This window comes from Pantherophis guttatus, chromosome 3 (genome assembly GCF_059756535.1).
Source record: "Pantherophis guttatus breed Tessera chromosome 3, ASM5975653v1, whole genome shotgun sequence".
Taxonomy (NCBI): Eukaryota; Metazoa; Chordata; class Lepidosauria; order Squamata; family Colubridae; genus Pantherophis; species Pantherophis guttatus.
In genome coordinates this window covers 207143070-207164708 of record NC_142065.1, presented here as the reverse complement: position 1 = coordinate 207164708, position 21639 = coordinate 207143070, and the positions used below count along the sequence as shown (strand labels likewise).

General features: G+C 40.7%; 2 protein-coding genes across 2 annotated transcripts in view; both read right to left on the bottom strand.

Moving 5' to 3' along the window:
- Positions 1 to 5344, bottom strand: part of LOC117675825 (solute carrier family 2, facilitated glucose transporter member 5-like) — a 35243-nt gene extending 29899 nt beyond the window's left edge. The window contains exon 1 of the mRNA XM_087890917.1: positions 4684 to 5344. Within this exon, the coding sequence (XP_087747043.1) occupies positions 4684 to 4764 (81 nt within the window). The 5' untranslated portion in view covers positions 4765 to 5344. The remainder of the gene's footprint in view (positions 1 to 4683) is intronic.
- A 9737-nt stretch (positions 5345 to 15081) lies between these two features.
- LOC148114965 (solute carrier family 2, facilitated glucose transporter member 7-like) overlaps positions 15082 to 21639 on the bottom strand; it is a 70944-nt gene continuing 64386 nt past the window's right edge. The window contains exon 11 of the mRNA XM_087890915.1: positions 15082 to 15355. Within this exon, the coding sequence (XP_087747041.1) occupies positions 15161 to 15355 (195 nt within the window). The 3' untranslated portion in view covers positions 15082 to 15160. The remainder of the gene's footprint in view (positions 15356 to 21639) is intronic.

Sequence of the window (21639 nt, the reverse complement as noted above, 5' to 3'; positions counted from 1 at the left end):
GTTGGATTTTTAGTTGAAAGTTTTCTGTTTACATTTGGGACTGAAGTATTGTCAGCCAAAGACTATTACAGATTGGTGGAAGAGCTCTCTCCAGGCCGGAGAGTTGAAAAGGACATTGGGGACACTGTTGGTGATATTAAAGGGACTCATATAAGTTTTCTGGCTGTGTTGCCTTTGTGTCACACCCCATGTCATCATAAAAAGACTGGCCTGTGCTGGCTCTGCCAGTGAAAATGGAGCTTGGGAGGGCTGCACATGGCCCTCCCAAGCTCCGTTTTCCCACGCAGAAGGTTGCAAGAGGCTGTTGTAGCCGAAAATGGAGCTCGCGAGGGCTGCTTGCAGCCCTCCCGAGCTATGTTTTTGCTGGCAAAGGGTTGCAGGAGGACATTGCAGCTGAAAACAGAGCTTGGGAGCCCATTTTCACTGGCAGAGCACTTGGGCCACCACAAGCACACCCGGCACAAGTGACATCGAGCTGAACACACCCACCCTGGTCATACCCACCCCAGCACCCTGGGGTCAAACACAACTGTTCTGCCCCAGCTATGGACCCCAAAGAACACAGCACACACAAACTCTATACAAAGCTTACTTTACTCAAATAACTTAGTCTTTATCATTCAAAGGCTGTTAATGAACTGTCTTAACAGCTTACCAGAATTCTAAGATAAGGTAATCACAGTCTTACTAGAGTTGGTAGAAAGCCCAGAAGCACTTTTGCAGACACGAAAGAGAGTGAACTAAAGTTGTTCTCTACAGCTTGCAAGTGGCGTTCCTCCTTAAATAGGCTAAGGGAGTGGCCAATTAGCCCCAAGCCTTACTCTCGAGGAGACCTCCTCCTGAGGAGCCACGCCTGCCTTTTGGCAGCTCTGCACACCCGTGCATTGAGAAGAGGCTCCTCCTCTTTGTCCTCTTCACTTAAAGGAGCTTCTGGAGGTTCTGATGGCCCTGGCTGAATCCCTGCCTCTGGCACCACATCTTCTCCAGCCTCCTCACTGTCCGACTCGAGCGCCAGCTGCACAGGCTGCTGGCGCAGCACCATACCAGTCTCCTCGTTGTCGGAATCACCTACAATTTGCACAGTCCGCTGATGGGCCACAACAACAACCCTGAAGTGGCCCACAATGAAATCAAAAAAGCTTTAAAATGGAGTGTGCACCACTACAATTCAAAAACCCTTCCTTTCCTTGATGCATTGTTTCTGCACTCTCTCACCCCAGTGAGCTGAACACCAGACCTCTTGGGCCTAGAAACAGTTCTTGAGAGTGATGTTGGACCTGTGCAGGAGAACAGTGATTCCTGGAGGCTAAAACATATGATGAACGGTTGCAGAAATTGGGTATGGCTAGTCTAGTGAAAAGAAGGACTAGGGAAGACATGACAGCAGTGTTCCAATATCCAAGGGGCTGCCACAAAGAAGAAGAAGTCAAGCTATTCTCCAAAGCACCTGAAGGTAGGTCAAGAAGCAATGGATGGAAAGTTATCAAGGAGAGAACCATCCCAGAATTAAGGGGACATTTCTTGACAGAGAGAAGAATGAACCAATGGAATGGCTTGCCTTCAGAACCTGTGGGTGCTCTATCACTGGAGGCTTTTAAAAAGAGACTGGGCAGCCATGAGCCACGGTGGCACAGTGGTTAGAGTGCAGTACTGCAGGCTACATCTGCTGAATGCCGGCTGCCTGCAATTTGGCAGTTCAAATCTCACCAGGCTCAAGGTTGACTCAGCCTTCCATCCTTCCGAGGTGTGTAAAATGAGGACCCCAAATTGTTGGGGGCAATATGCTGACTCTGTAAAACCACTTTGAGAGGGCGGTAAAGTACTGTAAAGTGGAATATACTGGTAAGTCTAAGTGCTATTGCTATTGTCTGAAATGGTATAGGGCCGTGATGGCGAACCTATGGCACACAGAGCCATGTTGCCTGGCACACGCGGCATCACCCGTTCCTCTTCCGGGTTTCTGGCGTGCATGCACAAGCTATGATCATCTGGCCTTTGTGTGTGTGGCAATGCTGGAAACTGGAAAAGCTGGTCTTCCATTTTCCAGCATGAGCATGTGCGCCAGCCAGCTGATCAGTGCGTGCGCATCTGAGGCAGTAACCGGAAGACTTACTGGCCAATGTGCATGTGTACGCCAGAAACCGGAAGTACCTTATCAGGCCCGTGCATGTCCCCTGGGCAGCTCCTCTTCCAGGTTGTGGACCTGACGAGCACACGCACACAGGACATGCACGCATGCATGCACAGTGCTCCCTTTTTGGTGCATGTGCACTCCCTTTTTGGCACTCGGTGCTGAAAAGATTCACCATCACTGGTATAGGGTCTCCTGCTTGAGCAGGGGGTTGGACTAGAACAGGGGTCACCAACCTTTCATACCTCAGGGACCACTAAATTCATAATTTTAAATCCCGTGGACCACTAATATGATCTGCCTAATGACTGGCTGGGTGGGCATGGCTAGATAGTCATGTGACTGGGTGGGCGTGGCCAACTCGATGTCACTCACATCGAGGGGCACCTTGCCAGGCTCTACTCACCCCTCCCCTCCCAGACACTCCTCGCCTGCTCCTTAGGGCCCCAACAGGAAGCAGTTGTTGGAGTTAAGCAGCCACCATGAGAAAGAGTTGGCTTATTACATAGAAAAATGGGGAACAAGGATGGCAATGATTCACCCACCAACTTGCCCCTTCCCTCCCAAAAAATCAAGATGATATCTATGAGAAGTGACTGAAGTCCTATTCCTTCTGTATGTACCCAACTTTATATGTGTGTATCAGTGGTGGGTTCCTCCCGGTTTGGCCCGGTTCAGCCAGGCCGGTAGCAGTGACGATATGACCGTCAGCACAGGTACTCCTTGACTTCTGACTACAATTGGGACCAGAATTCCTCTTGCAAAGCAAGGCAATTGTGCCTGATTTTTTGACCGGTTTTTTTTTTTTGCCATAGTTGATAAGCAAATCAGTGCAATTGTAAAGTGAACCACATGGTTGTTAAGTAAATAGCAATGGCCCTTAGACTTATATACTACTTCACAGTGCTTTACAGCCCTCTCTTAGCGGTTTACAGAGTCAGCCTATTGCTCCCCAACAATCTGGGTCCTCATTTTACCAACCTGGGAAGGATGGAAGGCTGAGTCAACCTTGAGCCTGGTGAAATTCGAATTGCCAAATTGCAGGCAGCTGGCAGGCAGCAGAAGTCGCCTGCAGTACTGCACTCTAACCACTGCGCCACTGTGGCTCAATCTGGCTTGCTCCATTTATTTTGTTTGTCGGAAGCCAGTTGGGAAGGTCACAAATGGTGATCACATGACCCCAGGATTCTGCAACCATGGTTAATACATGTTGGTTGCCAAACACTTGGATTTTTGATGCCGTAATGGTTGTAATTGTGAGAACAGGTTGTAAATCACCTTTTTTTTTTCAATACTGTAACTTTGACAGTTGCTAAACAAATGGCACAAGGCAAGAACTATCTGTAATGCTACAACATGTAGGACAGAGGTCCCCTTCATATTGCTACGTTAAATGCCCTTCTTCACTGTGATGCTCTATTCATGGAATTTCCCCACAACAGACAACAGAACAGAACAGAACAGAACAGAACAGAACAGAACAGAACAGAACAGAACAGAACAGAATAGAATAGAATAGAATAACAGAGTTGGAAGGGACCTTGAAGACAGGATATCCTACACCACTTCAGACAAATGGTTATCCAACATCTTCTTAAAAGCTTCCAGTGTTGGAGCATTCACAACTTCTGCAGGCAAGTTGTTCCACTTATGAATTGTTCTAACTGTCAGGAAATTTCTCCTTAGTTCTAAGTTGCTTCTCTCCTTGATTAGTTTCCACCCATTGCTTCTTGTCCTACCGTCAGGTGCGTTGAAGAATAGTTTGACTCCCTCTTCTTGTGGCAACCCCTGAGATATTGGAAGACTGCTATCATGTCTCCCCTAGTCCTTCTTTTCATTAAATTAGACATATCCAGTTCCTGCAACCGTTCTTCATAAGTTTTAGCCTCCAGTCCCCTAATCGTCTTTGTTGCTCTTCTCTGCACTCTTTCTAGAGTCTCCACATCTTTTTTACATCGTGGTGACCAAAACTGAATGCAATATTCCAAGCTTGGTATCTTTTCTCCTGAAAAATCAATGCCAAAATAAAAGTCCTTTTTACCACCTCACCAGTTTCTAAAAGAGCTGGGTTTAAAGCATTTGATTTTTTTTCCATAGGTGTTTTTTTTTTTTTTTTTTTTTTGCATTTGCTGATTTTTATGTCATTGATCCTGTCAACCATCCTAGAAATTATATATATTATCTTTATTCCAAAGGTGCTTTTTCAAGAGGCAACTGGTCTGTCTTGTTTTTCTTTGAAGACCTTTCACTTCTCAGATGAGAACCAAAACGTCTTCCAAGAAAAAAAGAGTCGAAGAAGTTTCTTGCATAAAAAGTGAAACAGCTTTAAAGAAAAACCAAAAAAGTCCAAAAGCACTTTTGGGACAACCATGACCTGGATGACTGAGAATCTCCATACACATATACTATCTTTAGTAACTCTACCAAAGTTTAATTAAAATATCACACAAAGCCTTGAAACTTTAGGCTTACCTATCAGTTTGCTCTTAAACCCCATAAACAATGTTAGCAGCTTTGATTGTCATCATATAGTTAAGTTTGTACAAACTCACACGTTTTGGAGATGTCTTCAGGACTTCCTGTTCCCTGACTTCTTTAGTCATTATTTGGACACTTTTCTTGGATTCTTCCATGTTTATGTCCACTAATGGGGAGTACCTCAGGATCACTTGTGGTACAATGAGAACAAGCTTGACAGTTGGTTATCTAGTATCTATTCTACTATCTTTTTAAAGAATGACATATATATGTCAAACGGGATGAAATAGATAAGCCCAGGAAGGAGCAATCCTTTCAATCAGAAATTCAGAAATCTATTGACTCTGGAGCGCTATAAAATACAACCAAGCAAATCCATCATGTCCAACAGAGTTGGGAGGATCATTGGACCACACAAGTTTCGCATAAATCTTACTTTGAACCCACACCTATCTATGCACCCATACTCATACACATGCAAGTGTGTACGAGAAAGGACATTGTGATACGTTTTGATAATTGAAAAACTAGAGGGATTTTTATGATCCCTTGACCGTTGGTGACTATTTGGAGGGGAATTTACTAATTTATTATCCCTGGAATTTCTTGAAGAGCAGAAGCTGAAGGAACCCAGGAACTGATTTATCCAAGCTATCTACAAACTGCCATAAAAGGGGAAGCAGTAGAATCATTCCACCTGAATCAATCTCCCATGACACGAATAAGCAAAGAAAACACGGACTTTCTCTTAGCTGTGGGTGAGGAAGGATTCTAGAATTAGAATCAAGCCAAATGGTCTTTGGTTTGAAACAATATTTCAAATTCAAACTCTAACAGCCCCTCAGGAACCAATCAGGTGAAGGACATCAGACCATACCAGGAGAATCTGTTGACTGTTGGAAGTGGAAAGGATTGATAATCTCTGTCAAGAAAATAGTTTAGGATGATAGTATCAAAACATCTGAACGTGTTCATTTCTGGCGGTGAAGGAAACAAAGTAGGAATTAGAGAAAAGAAGAAAAATCCACCTAGTTGTGCATAAACTCACTCGTTGGCCTCTGTTAGGTCTCTTTCGCATCAAATTTTAATTCCGTCATCTCAAAAGCAGGGTGGATATTGTCAGCCTATCTTCTCTGATGGCTTTCGTTGCCTTTGCTTTTCAAACATCTGGAAATATCTGGAAGTGCTGTCAAACTGTTGGTTTCAAACATCCGCGGATAAAAAATAGGCGCAAAAACTGAAAATAAAAATAGAGCCAGTTTGGTGTTGTAGTTAAGATGTTGGCTTAAAACCAGGAGATGGTGGGTTCCAGTCCTGCCATCCATGGGATTAAAAATTGGCTGGAGATTTTGGGGCCGGTCATTCTCTTTCATCCTAACCCATTTTTAGAGGGCTGCTTTTTGTGGGGAAAATCGGAGGAGGAAAGAGTTGAGGTAGTCCTCAACTTACAACAGTTCATTTAGTGACAATTTGTAGTTACAACAGCACTGGGAAAAAAGGGACAACTTTTCACATCTATGACCATTTCAGCCTCCTCATGGTCATGTGATCAAAATCCAGACAACTAACTCATATTTATGACAGCTACAGTGTCCTGGGTGGGGTGGGGTGGTATTTTATCTTGGCTGTTCACCGCCCTGAGTCCTTCGGGAGTAGGGAGTAGGGCGGTATAGAAATTTGTTTAAATAAATAAATAAAATAAATAAATTCATGTTAAACCACTTTTGCAACTTTCTGACAAGCAAAGTCCATGGGGAAGCCAGATTCACTTAACAGCCATGTTTCTAACTTAACACTTGCAGTAATTCACTTAACAACGGCAGCAAGAAAAGGGTTAAAATGGAGCAAAATTCACTTAACCGACATCTCGCTTAGCAATAGAAATATTGGGCTCAATCGTGCTCATAAGTCAATGACTACCTATTCCTTGCCTTCAGTTATTTATAAAAAATGATAAAAGTGGGATAAAAAATGAATAATGATCTGAGGACATTTTGGTTGAAGTTCTTTCCCAACCACATTTTTTTCCAGAGACTTTTCATCAAGGGATGTGTGGTTTTCTCTGAGGTATGGGCCGTTTCCATTGTTTTCAAAGGCTTTTTGTGTTCCTTATAGCTTAATGTTAATTAAAACATAATTGCTACCTGAGTTGTTATGGTTTCAGCAGCACAGAAAAAACAGCTTGGAAAGGTACCCAGTAAATCATTAGAGAGGGCTCTAAAAATCTTTTGATGTCATGATGGACTTTTTTTTTTTTTTTTTTGTAATTCAGGGCCAATGGTAGAGAGGGAATAGATGAGTGAACCGAAACCCACACATTTCTGAGGCCAAGCAAAAGAAAGCTCTCTTTTTGTAGACCTTCTCTCTCTCACACACAGACCCTCTCTGTTTTCCTGACATCCTCTTTTCTTCATCTAACAGAATAATATAAAAGAGTTGGCAGGAAACCATATACCATTTCAAACAAACGGTTGTCCAATCTCTAAGCAGCTGGCTTCTTTGAAAGACAATGAAAGAACTTATTAGAGTTCTGATGTTATAACTTGCAAAGATCTTTTGAGTCAGGCCAAAGATAGATAGATGATAGATAGATAGATAGATAGATAGATAGATAGATAGATAGATAGATAGATAGATAGATAGATGATAGGTAGAAGATAGATGATAGATAGATAGATAGATAGATAGATAGATAGATAGATAGATAGATAGATGATAGATGGATGGATGGATGATAGATAGATAGATAGATAGATAGATAGATAGATAGATAGATAGGTAGATGATAGATAGATAGGTAGATGATAGATGGTTGATAGGTAGAAGATAGATAGATAGATAGATAGATAGATAGATAGATAGATAGATAGATAGATAGATAATACATAGATGATACATAGATGATAGATGATAGATAGATGATAGATAGATAGATAGATAGATAGATGATAGATGATAGATGATAGATGATAGATGATAGATGATAGATAGATGATAGATAGATGATAGATAGATGATAGATAGATGATAGATCAGTGGTGGGATTCAGCCAGTTTGCAACACTTCAGGAGAACCGGTTGTTAACTGTCTAAGCAGTTTGGCAAACTGGTTGTTGGAAGAAATCATTAGGGCAGAGAACCGGTTGTTAAATTACGTGAATCCCACCACTGTGATATATGATAGATAGATAGATAGATAGATAGATAGATAGATAGATAGATAGATAGATAGATAGATAGCAACTCAGCTTGATCGGCAGAGACTTTTTTTTTCTTTTAAATGCCTCTAATGATCAGGCAACTCAGCTTGGATCATCAGAGGCATTTAAAAGAAAAAAAGGGGTTTTTTCCTTTTAAATGCTCTGACGATCTCAGCTGAGTTGCCTGATCGGCAGAGAATTTTTTTCTTTTAAATGCCTCTGACGATCCAAGCTGAGTAGCCTGATCGTTAGAGGCATTTAAAAGAAAAAAGTCTCTGCCGATCAGGCAACTCAGCTGAGATCGTCAGAGGCATTTAAAAGAAAAAAAGTTTTTTTCTTTTAAAAGCCTTTGATGATCCCAGCTGAGCCGTGTGATCATCAGAGGCTTTTTTTTTTTTTTTTACTTTTAAAAGCATTTTTTCATGGAGGTGAGGGCAGGGATTTTTGCTACCAGTTCTCCGAACCACCCGCCTCCATCGCTACTGGATCAGGTGATCTGGTCCGAACCGGGAGCATTTCACCCCTGAGTTGCTGGTTCATATTTCAGTAGTTGCCCATTAGGACATCTACATTCTCCTCAGTTACTGCTATTGGGTCAGGTTCCACCTATTCTATACCAGTGCATTGGGGTTTTTTTTCTTGCCTAAGTGTAAAACCTAACTTTTCTCACCACTGAATTGTATGTTGTTGGATGGGGCCCAGTCAGGGCCGGATTTTCCTATAGGCTAACTAGGCTTCAGCCTAGGGCCTCAAGATCAATAGGGGCCTACATTCAAATTGTTAGCAAAATTAAAATTACACTTTCACTATAGGTGTGTTGCAATATTTTCAGGATCAGACTCAATAAGATTAGCAAGAGTTAAAGATTTAACTATATATTCTTTTATTTACATTAGGCATTCTATATTCACTGAATATTCACAGATAGAAGCAAGGGAAAGGGTGTAGGTAGCTCCTTATATATACAATGGGTGGAGCTATATGTGGGAGTGGTGAATTATGAATACATTAAGAAGTGAAGAATAAGTTAACCCCTGATACCCTGTTTGTACACTATTTACACATTAGAGAATAAGGCATTTACATCTGACAAATCCCCCTCTAAATGCCGATTCGTTATACAACACCAGTTACACTCAGATTCAGGACAATACAAAACATACAACTTAGAGGTTAAATATTTATGCTGCTTAGAAGGTAAAGGCTTTGTCAATATATCAGCTAATTGTTCTGAAGTGTCACAATGCACTGCTTTAATAAATCCATCCTGAGATAATTGTCTCACATGTTTAAATTTTATATCTATATGTCTGGACCTTTGTCCAATGGCATCAGATCTAGATATTTCAATGGCTGCTTTATTGTCTTCATGCATAACAAAGGGCAGAGCAGGTTTTTTCCAGACATCTGAAATTAAATCATTAAACCATACAAGGTTATTTGCGGCTTTGGATAAACAAACATATTCCGCTTCTGTCGTTGAAGTGGCCACTAGTTCTTGTTTACCAGTGTACCAGTAAACTGGACAGTCATTTAAGAGAAATACATAACCAGATGTACTTTTTCTGCATGAGGTGTCTCCAGCCCAATCTGCATCTGCATAACACGTGAGCTTTGGTTCTTTAATATCATTAGGCTCTAACATTAAACAAAAGTCTAGTGTACTTTTTAGATGTCTTAAAATTCTTTTAACAGCTTCCCAGTGATACATTGTTGGTTTGCTGACATGCCTAGATAATAAATTGAGTGGTAAAGCGATATCTGGTCTAGTCCAATTAGATATGTAAAGAAGTGAACCTATGATTGATCTATAGAATGTATTGTCCTTGAACTCGGGAGAAGATTCATCAGAATTTCTTAGAAAGTCAGTTTGCATAGGGGTATCACAAGGTTTGGCATTGTTTAAGTTGCATTTATTTAAAAGTTCTATGATCTTATCTCTCTGGGTAAGTTTGAATCCCCTTTTTGTCTTATTAATTTGGACACCAAGGTATTTGTTTACCTTGCCTAAAGATTTCAATGAGAAATGCTCATTTAGTTTAGTTACAAAAGTTTCTCTTCTTTCTTTATGTTTTCCTATGTATAAAATGTCATCCACATAAATCAATACAAATTCAATGTAATCATCACCCCTCTTGACAAAGAAACAATTATCAGCAGTGGTAGCGTTGAAGTCCATGGTCTTAAGTACTTTTACTAAACAATCATACCACCGTTTACCAGATTGTTTTAGCCCGTATAAACTCTTGTTTAACAACCAAGTCTCATTTCTGTTTGTGTATTGACTATGAGGTGCTCTCACGTATATTTCTTTATCTAATTTTGCGTGTAGGTACGCAGTCTGTATGTCATATTGGAATACATCAAGATTGAGTGCTGATGCTACCACTAGAGCTGTTTTGACACTCTCTGTTCTTACAGTGGGGGAATACGTGTCAGTATAGTCCTCCGGATATTTCTGTGCATAACCCTGTGCAACTAATCTAGCTTTGTATAGAGTATTTCCTCCCTCTAAATTCTTAATTTTATATATCCACCTGGTACCAATAATTGTCTTATCTTTAGGTGCAATTGCAGGTGTAAATACATTTAATCTTTGTAAACTTTCCATCTCTTTCTTCATTGCTAATTCCCATTTTTCTTTTTCTTCGTGAGGAAGTTTTAACACTTCCTCGTATGTATTGGGTGTTGTTGGTTCACCATCCATGTGCATTACATAATCCTTGTATTTATTTGGCATTTGATTTCTGGTGTTTCTAATGATTTTTTCGGGTTTACTATCGTTATCATGCAAATATCTTGCTTCCTTTTTTGTTAGTGTGTCTGTCTTTATTTTGTGTTGGCTATTTGTCCAAGTTTTGGTTTTGTTTTTATATTTGTTGATATTTTGCTTTTCTATAGTCCCTTTCTCATGAGGTTTTGTATCTTCATGTTTATTTGGGAATATCTCATTAAGATGTAATTTAGACCAGTTAGCTTGTTCATGGAACACAGCTGTTCTGGAGACTATAAATTTGTTGTTACTATCAATGAATCTGTATCCTTTAGTGCCAGTCTCATATCCCATAAATCTAAGTCTTCTGGACACATTTTCTCCCTTTCTTCTTAATTGTTTAGGTATGTGTACGTCTGCTGTGACTCCAAATATATGCATGTGTGCTAATTTTGGTTTTCTATTATACATCACTTCATATGGTGTCTTATTTACAATGCTGGACCATGTTCTATTTTGTGTGTAATTTGAATAATGTAAGGCTTCTGACCAGAATTGTTTGCTTAAGCCAGCATCTTCCAATGTGCATCTAATCATGGTTTGTAATGTGGAATTTTTTTCTCTCTGCAATCCCGTTTTGGAACGCAGAAAATGGACTAGATGTGTAATGTAACATTCCTTTGTCTTTTAACCATTGTGAGAATTCTTTAGACATGAATTCGCATCCTCTGTCTGTCATAATTTGTTTTATTTTGATGTTGTGTTGTGTTTCTATGCGTTTGTAAAGTTCTTTAAATTTTTGAAATGTTTCATCTTTGTGTTTTAATGTATAAACAAATCCATAACGGCTATAATCGTCCACTATTGTCAGGAAGTAACGTTTTCTATAAGTGATTGATGGAGTTAATGGACCAACTAAGTCCATGTGCACTAAATCAAAAATTTTGTTAGTTGATCTGGTAGATTTTCTTGGCCTGGGACTAGTTTTTAGTTTTGTAGATTTACATACTGAGCATTCCAGATAATTTTCACAATTTTTTATTTTAACACCTTCTGCATGTTCAGTCATTTTTTGCACTACAGGAAAACTGGCATGTCCTAACTTCCTATGCAATATGTGAGCACACTCATCATGAATTGGTTTACCTATCTTTGGCTTCTTATCGTTGTGTGCATCTGTGTGATCATGAGATATTTTACATTCATCATTGTCACTGTTGCTAACATTCTCATCATCTATTTCAATACAATCTTCCATATTTGAATCAATGTTATGTAACCATTTTTCTTTTGTTATCAGATAAGGTAGGCCTCCTTTAGTCACTACAGTGCCTACATTTATTTTATTCTTTTCCAAAGTTGCCTTTCCTTTTGAAAAGACAATGTTAATGTCAGAATCTCTGCTTAGTTTTATGGCACTTAATATGTTATGAGGTATTTCAGGTATTAGTAATACCCCCTCTATTTTTCCTAGACCAGGCAAGGTTACATTTCCTCTACCTAATACTTGAACCTTTTCTTGGTTAGCTACCTTAATTACAAATTTATCTTCTGCAAATGAAGACAATATACTTTTGTTATTAGTGGTGTGATTAGTTGCTCCAGAATCAATAAGCCAATTATTGTTCTCACTTTGTTGTGTGTTAGTGTTGTCTTGTTTATTTAATCCATTCAGTGAACCAGACTTTCTATCCTTTGAATTGTCTCTGCCCCCTCTATTCTCTCTGTGATTTGGTGGGCTCCTATATCTATGCCTTTCTATGGAAGGCTGTCTATAATCGTATTTGTTTCTGTATTCTGATCTATATCTTTCTTTTAAGAATTTTGGGCAATCTCTTCTATTGTGTTCCCTGGATCCACAATTATGACATTTAAATGTTCCACTATATTTTTCTTGGAAAGCTACTTTCCTATATGGTTTATGTTCTGTGTGATTGTTAGAACGATTCCTTCTAGAATTATCTTCTGTTATCAATTTGTTAGATAGACTTTCTATGGATAAATATCCTAGATTGATTGTGTCTAAATGTGACATAAAATTGTCCCATGATGGATCAAGTGAGTTGATAATAACACTTTTCATTGTTTGGTCTGAAATCACCTCCCCCCTCAAATGCAGTTTAGCTCTTATTTTGTTCAAAGATATTAAATGTTCACTTATGGAAACCCCTGGTTTTATCCTAGATGAAAAGAAGTCTTTAGATATCCTTGTGGTGGTAGCTACACTGTCACTGTGAAACAAATTAAACATGCATTGAATAATTTCTGAAACAGTCAAATTTGGCTTAATGCTGTGATACATTGCAGGAGACACACTAGATATTATTAGGAAAAAAGCTCTATGGTGTAAACAATCTATTTTTAGTGTCCAAGGTCTTTTTGGGGGACTAGTGATAAAAAACAGTAAGTTTTCCTTCATAAAGACAACCTGGAGCTGTTGATACCATTCTTGTAAATTAATGCCATCAACCCTTAGTTTTGGGAAGTCACTGGGTAAATTTCCGACATTATTGGGTCCATTACTTACAACCTGAGGTAGTCCGTGGTCTCGTAAATGCAGAAAATTGCAAAACGGCGTGGGGATGCTCGCTACGAGTCTGCATGATCTTCTCTCCAGTTCATGTCTTCCCGGATCGTCAGCGTAGTTTCGCGCATGCGCGTTGCTCATTTCTTCTTCGGCGTCGTCGTGGAAGGTTCTCCTCATTGCGGCTTGCTCGCTCTGCTCTTCTTCAGACGAGTCGGTCTCTGGTTCGACTTTGGGGGTTCTGACGACGGTGGCTGTTCTTCCTCTTCTATTGAGAGCGTTGGTGCTTGCTTCGGTCTGCGGCGTAGGGCGGTATCGGCAGGGCTCTCTGGGTTCTGGCGTCAGCGCTCTAGTAGTCAGGATGGGAGCGGGCAGGTCTTGAGGCATTGGCTTGCTCGCTCGCTTTTTCGGCATCTTTTTAGTAATTTTCAGTTTTGGCCCAAATGCAGCAAAGAGCGTTTTCATCGCTGATTTTATTTGGTGTTTTGTTGGATCTTCCTCACTTTCTGGTTCTGATTCTTCTGAGGTGTTTGAATCTTCTTTTTCGTTTTCGTTGTCTGATAACATTTTTCGCGCCAGAAATTTTGAATTGAGCTTGCTGATTGGTTCTGCTTCGTTCATCTTGGAGGCCGGTTGAAACCAAGATGGCCGCCATTCAAATTTTCGCGCGGGATCATCGTTTCTCTTCTTTGTAATGATTTTCTCCGCAGTCATATCACTCACTATTTTTGGATCTTTAGGTTTTTCATTGGTGATGTTTTTCTCTCTCGCTGCTCCGCTGTTCTTCAGCATATCTTGGAGGTTCGCGATGAGGCTTTCATCATTCTTCTGGTTTTTTAATAGTTTTAATATCTCTGACCTGAGTTCGTTATTTTCTATTTCGATTTCCTCCTGGTCATCAATTATTTCTTCGTCTTCAGTGGTGTATTCTTCGGATTCTCTCGAAATTGCATTCGTGGATTCGTTGATTATTTCTTGTTCCGTTTCCATTTCTTTGCTGTAGGCCCTGGTGTTGGGCCTATCTTTCTTAGACATTTTAAAGTTTTTTATTGAGTCAATTAACCATCCTCTGCTACCAATTTGTTGCAATATTTTCAGGATCAGACTCAATAAGATTAGCAAGAGTTAAAGATTTAACTATATATTCTTTTATTTACATTAGGCATTCTATATTCACTGAATATTCACAGATAGAAGCAAGGGAAAGGGTGTAGGTAGCTCCTTATATATACAATGGGTGGAGCTATATGTGGGAGTGGTGAATTATGAATACATTAAGAAGTGAAGAATAAGTTAACCTCTGATACCCTGTTTGTACACTATTTACACATTAGAGAATAAGGCATTTACATCTGACAAGGTGAAAGGGCCTCATAAGTGGAATAGCCTAGGGCCTCTTTTCATCTAAATCCGGCCCTGGGCCCAGTGTTAAAGTCTAGAAGTCTTGAACATTCAAAGACTCTCTCTCCTAAATCTGAAAACCTAACAGTTCCCTGAGAATGAGAAACAGAAAAAAATGCAAGCCATATTTGCAATGGAAGTCAATTCTGGGGAAATTGGAGGGTATACCATATTTTTCGCTCCATAAGACACACTTTTTTGTCTTCCAAAAGTGGATGGAAATGTCTTATGGAGTGAATATTGCCGAAGCCCCACCCAGCCAATGACCCCTACCCTTCAGCAGTTTTTGACATCCGTGTGTCCCATTTTTGGCCTCTGCGCACCTTATTTTCGGCCTCCATGCATCCCATTTTTGCCCTCCACATGTCCCATTTTCAGCCTCCGTGCACCCCATTTTCAGCATCCACTCACCCCATTTTTGGCCTCCATGCAGGACTTTCATGGAGGTTGAAAATGGGACGTATGGAGGCCAAAAACGGGATTCGTGGAGGCCAAAAACGGGAGTGTGTCTTATCGTCAGGTGCATCTTATGGAGTGACAAATACAGTACTTTGCTAAAATATTAGTCTAAATCTCAGCTAACTTGCTGGTTCTGAACCAGAAGGAATACTCCATAAATCAATCACACTGGACAGTTGAAGAAAAACAAGATTCCGTTTTTAATTCTGATTTCAAAGAAAATACATAAATAAACACAAGGGGCACAAAATTAGTTCAGAAGATAATGCCAAGATTCTTTCTTGTCTTATCTATATTGACTTGGACCTTCCCGCTTTTCTGTTTCTCCATCACTTTTCTGATATCCTTTAAAGTCTGATTTTTGGTCTCTGGGATATACAGGTAGAAGAAAATAAAGACTGCCACACAGAATGGACTGAAGAAGAGTAAGGAGTACGATCCAAGTTCCTTCTCAAGACGTAAAATGATTTTTTTTGGTGAAAAGGGAAAGAGAGAAACGGTTGTGGGATGCTTTATATCAAAATACATTTTATCCCTTATAATTTTTCCATCTTCCCTTAAACATTAACAGAATCCATAGTGAGAAGCAGGGTCTCCGCTACTTAATTGACAGTCAGTAAATTAATCAAGTAAGAATAGCAAATGTGGTGGTGGGGGGATCTTTTACTCAAACTTCCTTGAACCCCCAAATAAATTACTCAGACTCAATCCACACATCAAAGGAGAAAATCTGTAAACACAAGTAGATTTACTTAAAATGGTCTCCTAGAACAACTACGTATTCACTGGAATAAACTTCACAGATGACACGTGATCAGGGGTGAAATGCTCCCGGTTCAGACCGGTTCGCCTGAACCGGTAGCGATGGCACACAGTGGTTCGGAGAACCAGTAGCGATGGTGGCGCAAGGCTCTGCCCAGCCGCCCGGTCATCGTTATTTTCTCTTTTTAACCAGGAAATAACCTGTTTTTTACCCTCTGGGCATGCGCAGAAGGGTTTGCGCATGTGCAGTGGATCCTTACGACACTTGCACTTCAAAACCAGTTGGGACGGTAAGTAGATTTCACCCCTGCATATGACACGTACCTACACATGCCCATTCCCCTCAAGTGTTACACACTAGAACCAGCATTTACACATCTACAATTATTAATGACAAGTTCTCCTATAAAACAGTCCTTTTGTACTTTGTTTTCTCTGTAGTTAACCCCACAGGCAAATCTCTTTGCTCTTGGGAATAAATAAAATTGCCTTTCCTCACAGCTGTCAGGATTTCATTTTGAATGGTTCTTGCATAACCCCGGCTCAAGTTGGAACCCCAAATTATTCTTCTGAGAGTGCCCATATAGAAGCTTATTTGTTTATTGCAAATATTGGGGACACTTCCCCACACTGTGCTCCTCCAAAGGCTACATACAAGCTGCTTCCATTCCTAGTAAATTTCATCAGTGCAAAATCTTAACAACAGTTTCTTTCTTAGAAGCTAGTAGTGTATCACTTGCTTCTAGATAGCAAATAATAGCTCATCTTTTGAACCAGGGAAAACACTGAGTGGAAGGCTGAAGTGAAACAAGAGGTACCAATAAATGAGAATCATCATCATCTTTTAACAACCCCTAAATCCCTTACGGGGTGCAGTCTGGGCAACTGAATGGAGCTAGCAGAGTGTTTACTGGCCAAATGCCCTTCCTGTCACCAATGCGGAGTTTTGTTCAGCAGATATATTCCCATTGTGCCCAGAGAGAGAAATATCTGCCTCTACCTAGGATCAAACTCACAGCCTCCTGATTGTGAGATGAGAGCTCTACCTCTCGGCCACTGCATCACTCTGTACCAATAAATGAGAATATTTGTAACTGAAGGTTGAAATGAGAGGTCCTTGGTGGTTTTCTTATATTTTCTTCTTTCACAAGAAGAGTCCTCCACTCCTCTGCTCGCAACAAAATACCTTATGCCACCAGGCTTGAAATAGATAGATAATAGATAAACTGGATTCAGAAAATTTAGAACTATGGCGCCTTCGGTATGACCTAAGCATAGCTCATAAAATCATCTGCTACAATGTTCTACCTATCAATGACTACTTCAGCTTCAACCACTGTTCCGAGTAAGGTGGTTTTTTGTAGAGTCAAAATGTTCAAGTCCGGCAAATTTAGAATTTCTAAATAGCGGGGTAGCCCTTTGGGTATTGCTCCAAGGGCTCCAATTACAATCGGGACAACACACGATTTCTTTTTCCACAGTCGCTCAACTTCAATTTGCAAGTCCTGGTACTTTGTGATTTTTTCTTGCTGCTTATCTTCAATCCGTGCATCACCAGGTATTGCAATGAACCATACTTTTTGCTTTTCAACTATTGTTATGTCAGGTGTGTTGTGGACCAAGTGCCTGTCAGTCTGAATCCTAAAGTCCCACAAGATCTTGAGTTTCTCATTCTCTAAAACTTTCTCAACCTGATGTTCCCAGTGATTTTTGCTGTACTCAAATCCAAACTTCTGGCACAATTTCCAGTGAATGATCTTAGCAACACGGTCATGGTGTTGTAGGTAGTCAGTTTGTGAAATTTTGCTGCATCCACTGATCAGGTGGTCGATCAGGTTATTATTATTATTATTATTATTATTATTATTATTATTATTATTATTATTATTATTAGTCCAATTTATATGCCGCCCTTCTCCGTGGACTCAGGGCGGCTTACAATGCATTATAGCAATAGCCTACATACTTTTTTGTATATACCTGCTTATTAGGGCTTTTGCCTCCCCCCCCCCAAAGCGGTGTTGTTCTATACAAAGTTGGCTTATTACCCCCACAATCCGGGTCCTCAATTTACCTACCTCGAAAGGATGGAAGGCTGAGTCAACCTTGAGCCTGGTGAGATTCGAACTTGCACTAATTGCAGGCAGCTGGCAGCTAAGTGCTAGCACTTAACAGCACTTTTGTCTGCTGCACCACCGAGGCTCTATGTCATAGTCAAGGTTCATCTTGACTATGGTTTTTTTTCCCCTCAAGATAGAGGATTTGGGATGCCACTATAGAGCATTGCATGCCCAAACCACTAGATACAAAGATGTGCCATGACTCTGCTGAACACTTAATTCCCACAGTACTATCTCATTTCTCATCTTTTCTCATCCTCTCATCTGTCCTACTATATTCTCCTGTTGACTCCTTATGAATTGTGGCTTGCTATGATCTATGACCTCTTACTTGCTGTTTATATGTACACTGGGAGCTTATTCTTTGTGTGTCCAATCACACTTGGCCAATGAAGAATTCTATGATTCTACGATTTAGCATTATAACCTAAGGCCCCCCCCCCCCGTTCTGTTCAAGGTTGTAATGCGGGGTCCTTGGTGCTCTATGTTAATTGTTACTCATTAACATAGTTAATCATAGTTCATCTATGCTGACTTGAGTGCTGATTATTGGAGGAGAAGCACTGGAGTATTTTTTTCCCCCTTTGGGGCTGGTTGACTGTCTCTTTTGCAGTGTGTAGATGTTGTTAATGTCTATGTGTCTATTGATGGCTGATTTGTCACAGTGCCAGGCTTCTAGAAATTCCCTGGCATTTTTGGATTTGGCCTGGTTTAGGGTTGCAACATTTTCCCAGTTGTACATGATTGTAAACTCAATGAACATAAAATGGGGTACGACTTGAATTTTAACACACCCTCTGCCATCTGGAAGTCCAACACTGGAAGTTTTTAAGAAGATGTTGGGTAACCATTTGTCTGAAGTGGTGTAGGGTTTCCTGCCTAAGCTTAGGCAGGAAACCCTACACTACTTCAGACAAATGGCTGTCCAATCTCTTTTTAAAAACTTTCAGTCTTGGAGCATTTACAACTACTGGAGGCAAGTTGTCCCACTGATTAATTGTTCTCAATGTCAGAAAAGTTCTCCTTAGTTCTAAGTTGCTTCTCTCCTTGATTAGTTTCCACCCATTGCTTCTTGTCCTACCCTCGGGTGCTTTGGAGAATAGCTTGGCTCCCTTTTCTTTGTGGCAGCCCCTGAGATACTGGAAGACTGCTATCATGTCACCCCTAGTCCTTCTTTTCATCAGACTAGACATACCCAGTTCCTGCAACCGTTCTTTATATGTTTTAGCCTCCAGCCCCCTAATCATCTTTATTGCTCTTTCTAGAGTCTCCACATCTTTTTTACATCGTGGCGACCAAAACTGAATGCAGTATTCCAAGTGTGTCCTTACCAAGGCATTATAAAGTGGTATTAACACTTCACGTGATCTTGATTTTATCCCTCTGTTTATGCAAACTAGGACTGTGTTGGCTTTTTTGGTGGTTTCAGCACACTGCTGGCTAATATTTAAGTGCTTGTCCACTAGGACTCTAAGATCCCTCTCACAGTTACTACAATTGAGCAAAATACCACATATACTGTACCTGTGCATTTTGTTTTTCTTGCCTAAATGTAGAACCTTACTTTTTTCACGATTGCATTTCAGTTTGTTAGATAGCGCCCAATGTTCAAGTCTTTCAAGATCCTTCTGTATACCAGTGAAATTCTCTGTGAGGTTCTGTGAGTTGGCTACTGTCTGCGCTTCATGCGTGCATGCGTGCTATGCACCCATGTGCTCCTGAGGCGTGCCCACGCAGCACTAAAAAAGATTTTGAAGCTTTCTGAGTCTGCAAAGGTAAGTAGAACAGCAAGGGGGGGGGGAATCCGCTGTGCCATGCGATTTAGATTAGCTAGAAAGCAGGAAATCCGATGATTCTACCTAATATAAATTGTGCGTCACAACTGATCATCGCCCAGCTATTTGATGGAAATACCGATTCGCCCAAACCGGTAGCATTTTTTACTACCGGTTTGGGAGAACTGGTCTGAACCGGTAGCATTTCACCTCTGCTTAAGATACAGATCTTAAGCCTATCATAATAAACTCTGTTCAATAAACCACGGCATTTCCACTAAGCTTCAGAGTCACTCACCTTCATTTTACCATGCATCAATGTTAGGAAAATATTGGCTGCGCAGTATTCAAATCCTGCAATTGCAAAAGCTGATGCTCGTGATGACTGAAGGAACAATTCCAGTGAAATTATTACTGAAATTATACCTTGGTAGAGAGAAAAAGATGTAAGTCACGGAATGTCCTTTCCCATTGATCAGGATCCTCTCTCCCCCCCCCACCCCCACATCCCCATCTCTTCCCAAAACTTGCATTTCATTCACTTACTTGGTCCCATGCAAAATGCAGCAATGAAAATGACAAGCAGACTGACGCAGAAATAATTCAACAAACTGGTTTTCTGTGGGAGAAAATCGATCAGAATTGAGCAAAGCGTCTATGAAATTGCAACGTTTGTTGGAAAGGAACATCCTAAAGATTGTCATGGAAAAATCCAATGAAAGGAACAAAAGGCAGCAACACAAAACAACAATTCTTACTTTGAGATCCAGAGGTTTATTTTTCTAACAACTTGGAACATAAACAACAATCATAACACAACTGACAGTAATAACCCATTGCAAGGAGGTTCACTCACATAGCTGGGTGAGCAAGGATCAGCTATAGGCCAGTGGCCTCAAACACATTCCTAGGCCTGTGGTTTATACTCTTCTGCACACATTTCACAACTTATTTCCTTGTTCTTTTTTACTGACCACTACTTTCTAAATACCAGTGGTGGGTTCCTCCCGGTTCGGTCCAGTTCGGCAGAGCCGGTAACGGTGACAATATGACGTCACCGAACCAGTTCTCTTTGTTTGGGAGGTGGCCCCTCCGCCCCCCCACCCATGCTATTCTTACCTTTTATTTGGCCCCAATCTATTGCTGCCTCCCAAGTCCCAGCTGATCGGCTAGAAGGAAAAAATCTGTTTAAACTCTTGCTGTGGGGCTTCAAAGATCAAAGCTAGAGCTGATCAGCGTTAAAAGGCAGTGTGGTGGTAGACCGGTGCCTCTAAAAACAAATGAGTAGACCGGTGCCTCCAAAAACAAATGAGTAGATTGGTACAGCTCTGCAAGTAGTTAAAAGCCTGGTAGATCAGTACCTCTGCTAAATCCTAAAGAATTGTCACATGATCATCAATAATAATAATAATAATAATAATAATAATAATAATAATAATAATAATAATAATAATAATAATAATAATAATAATAATAATAATAATAATAATAATAATTTTATTTCTATACCGCCCTTCTCCCGAAGGACTCAGGGCAGTGTACAGCCTATTAAAAGCACAGACAAACATCAATTAAAATAATTTAAAATTATTAAATAATTCGGCTCAATTTAAAACCCCAGAAATTTAAAACACCCAATTTAAAATTATTATGTGGATAGCCCGGCCTAGCGGAACAACAGGGTCTTGAGTGCACAGCGAAATACCCGGAGGTCGGAGATCTTACGCATTTCCGGGGGCAGTTCATTCCACAGGGCTGGGGCTCCCACAGAGAAGGCCCTCCCCCTGGGTGTCTCCAGCCGACATAACTTGGCCGATGGCACCCGGAGGAGACCCTCTCTGTGAGAGTGAACTGGCCGGTGGGAGGCTATTGGTGGCAGAAGACGGTCTCGAAGGTACCCGGGTCCTATGCCATGGAGCACTTTAAAGGTGGTGACCAACACCTTGAATCGCACCCGGAAGACCACTGGGAGCCAGTGCAGCTCGCGTAGGAGGGGTGTCATGTGGGCACAATGAGTTGCGCCCATAACCACCCGCGCGGCCGCATTCTGGACCAGTTGGAGCCTCCGAGTGCTCTT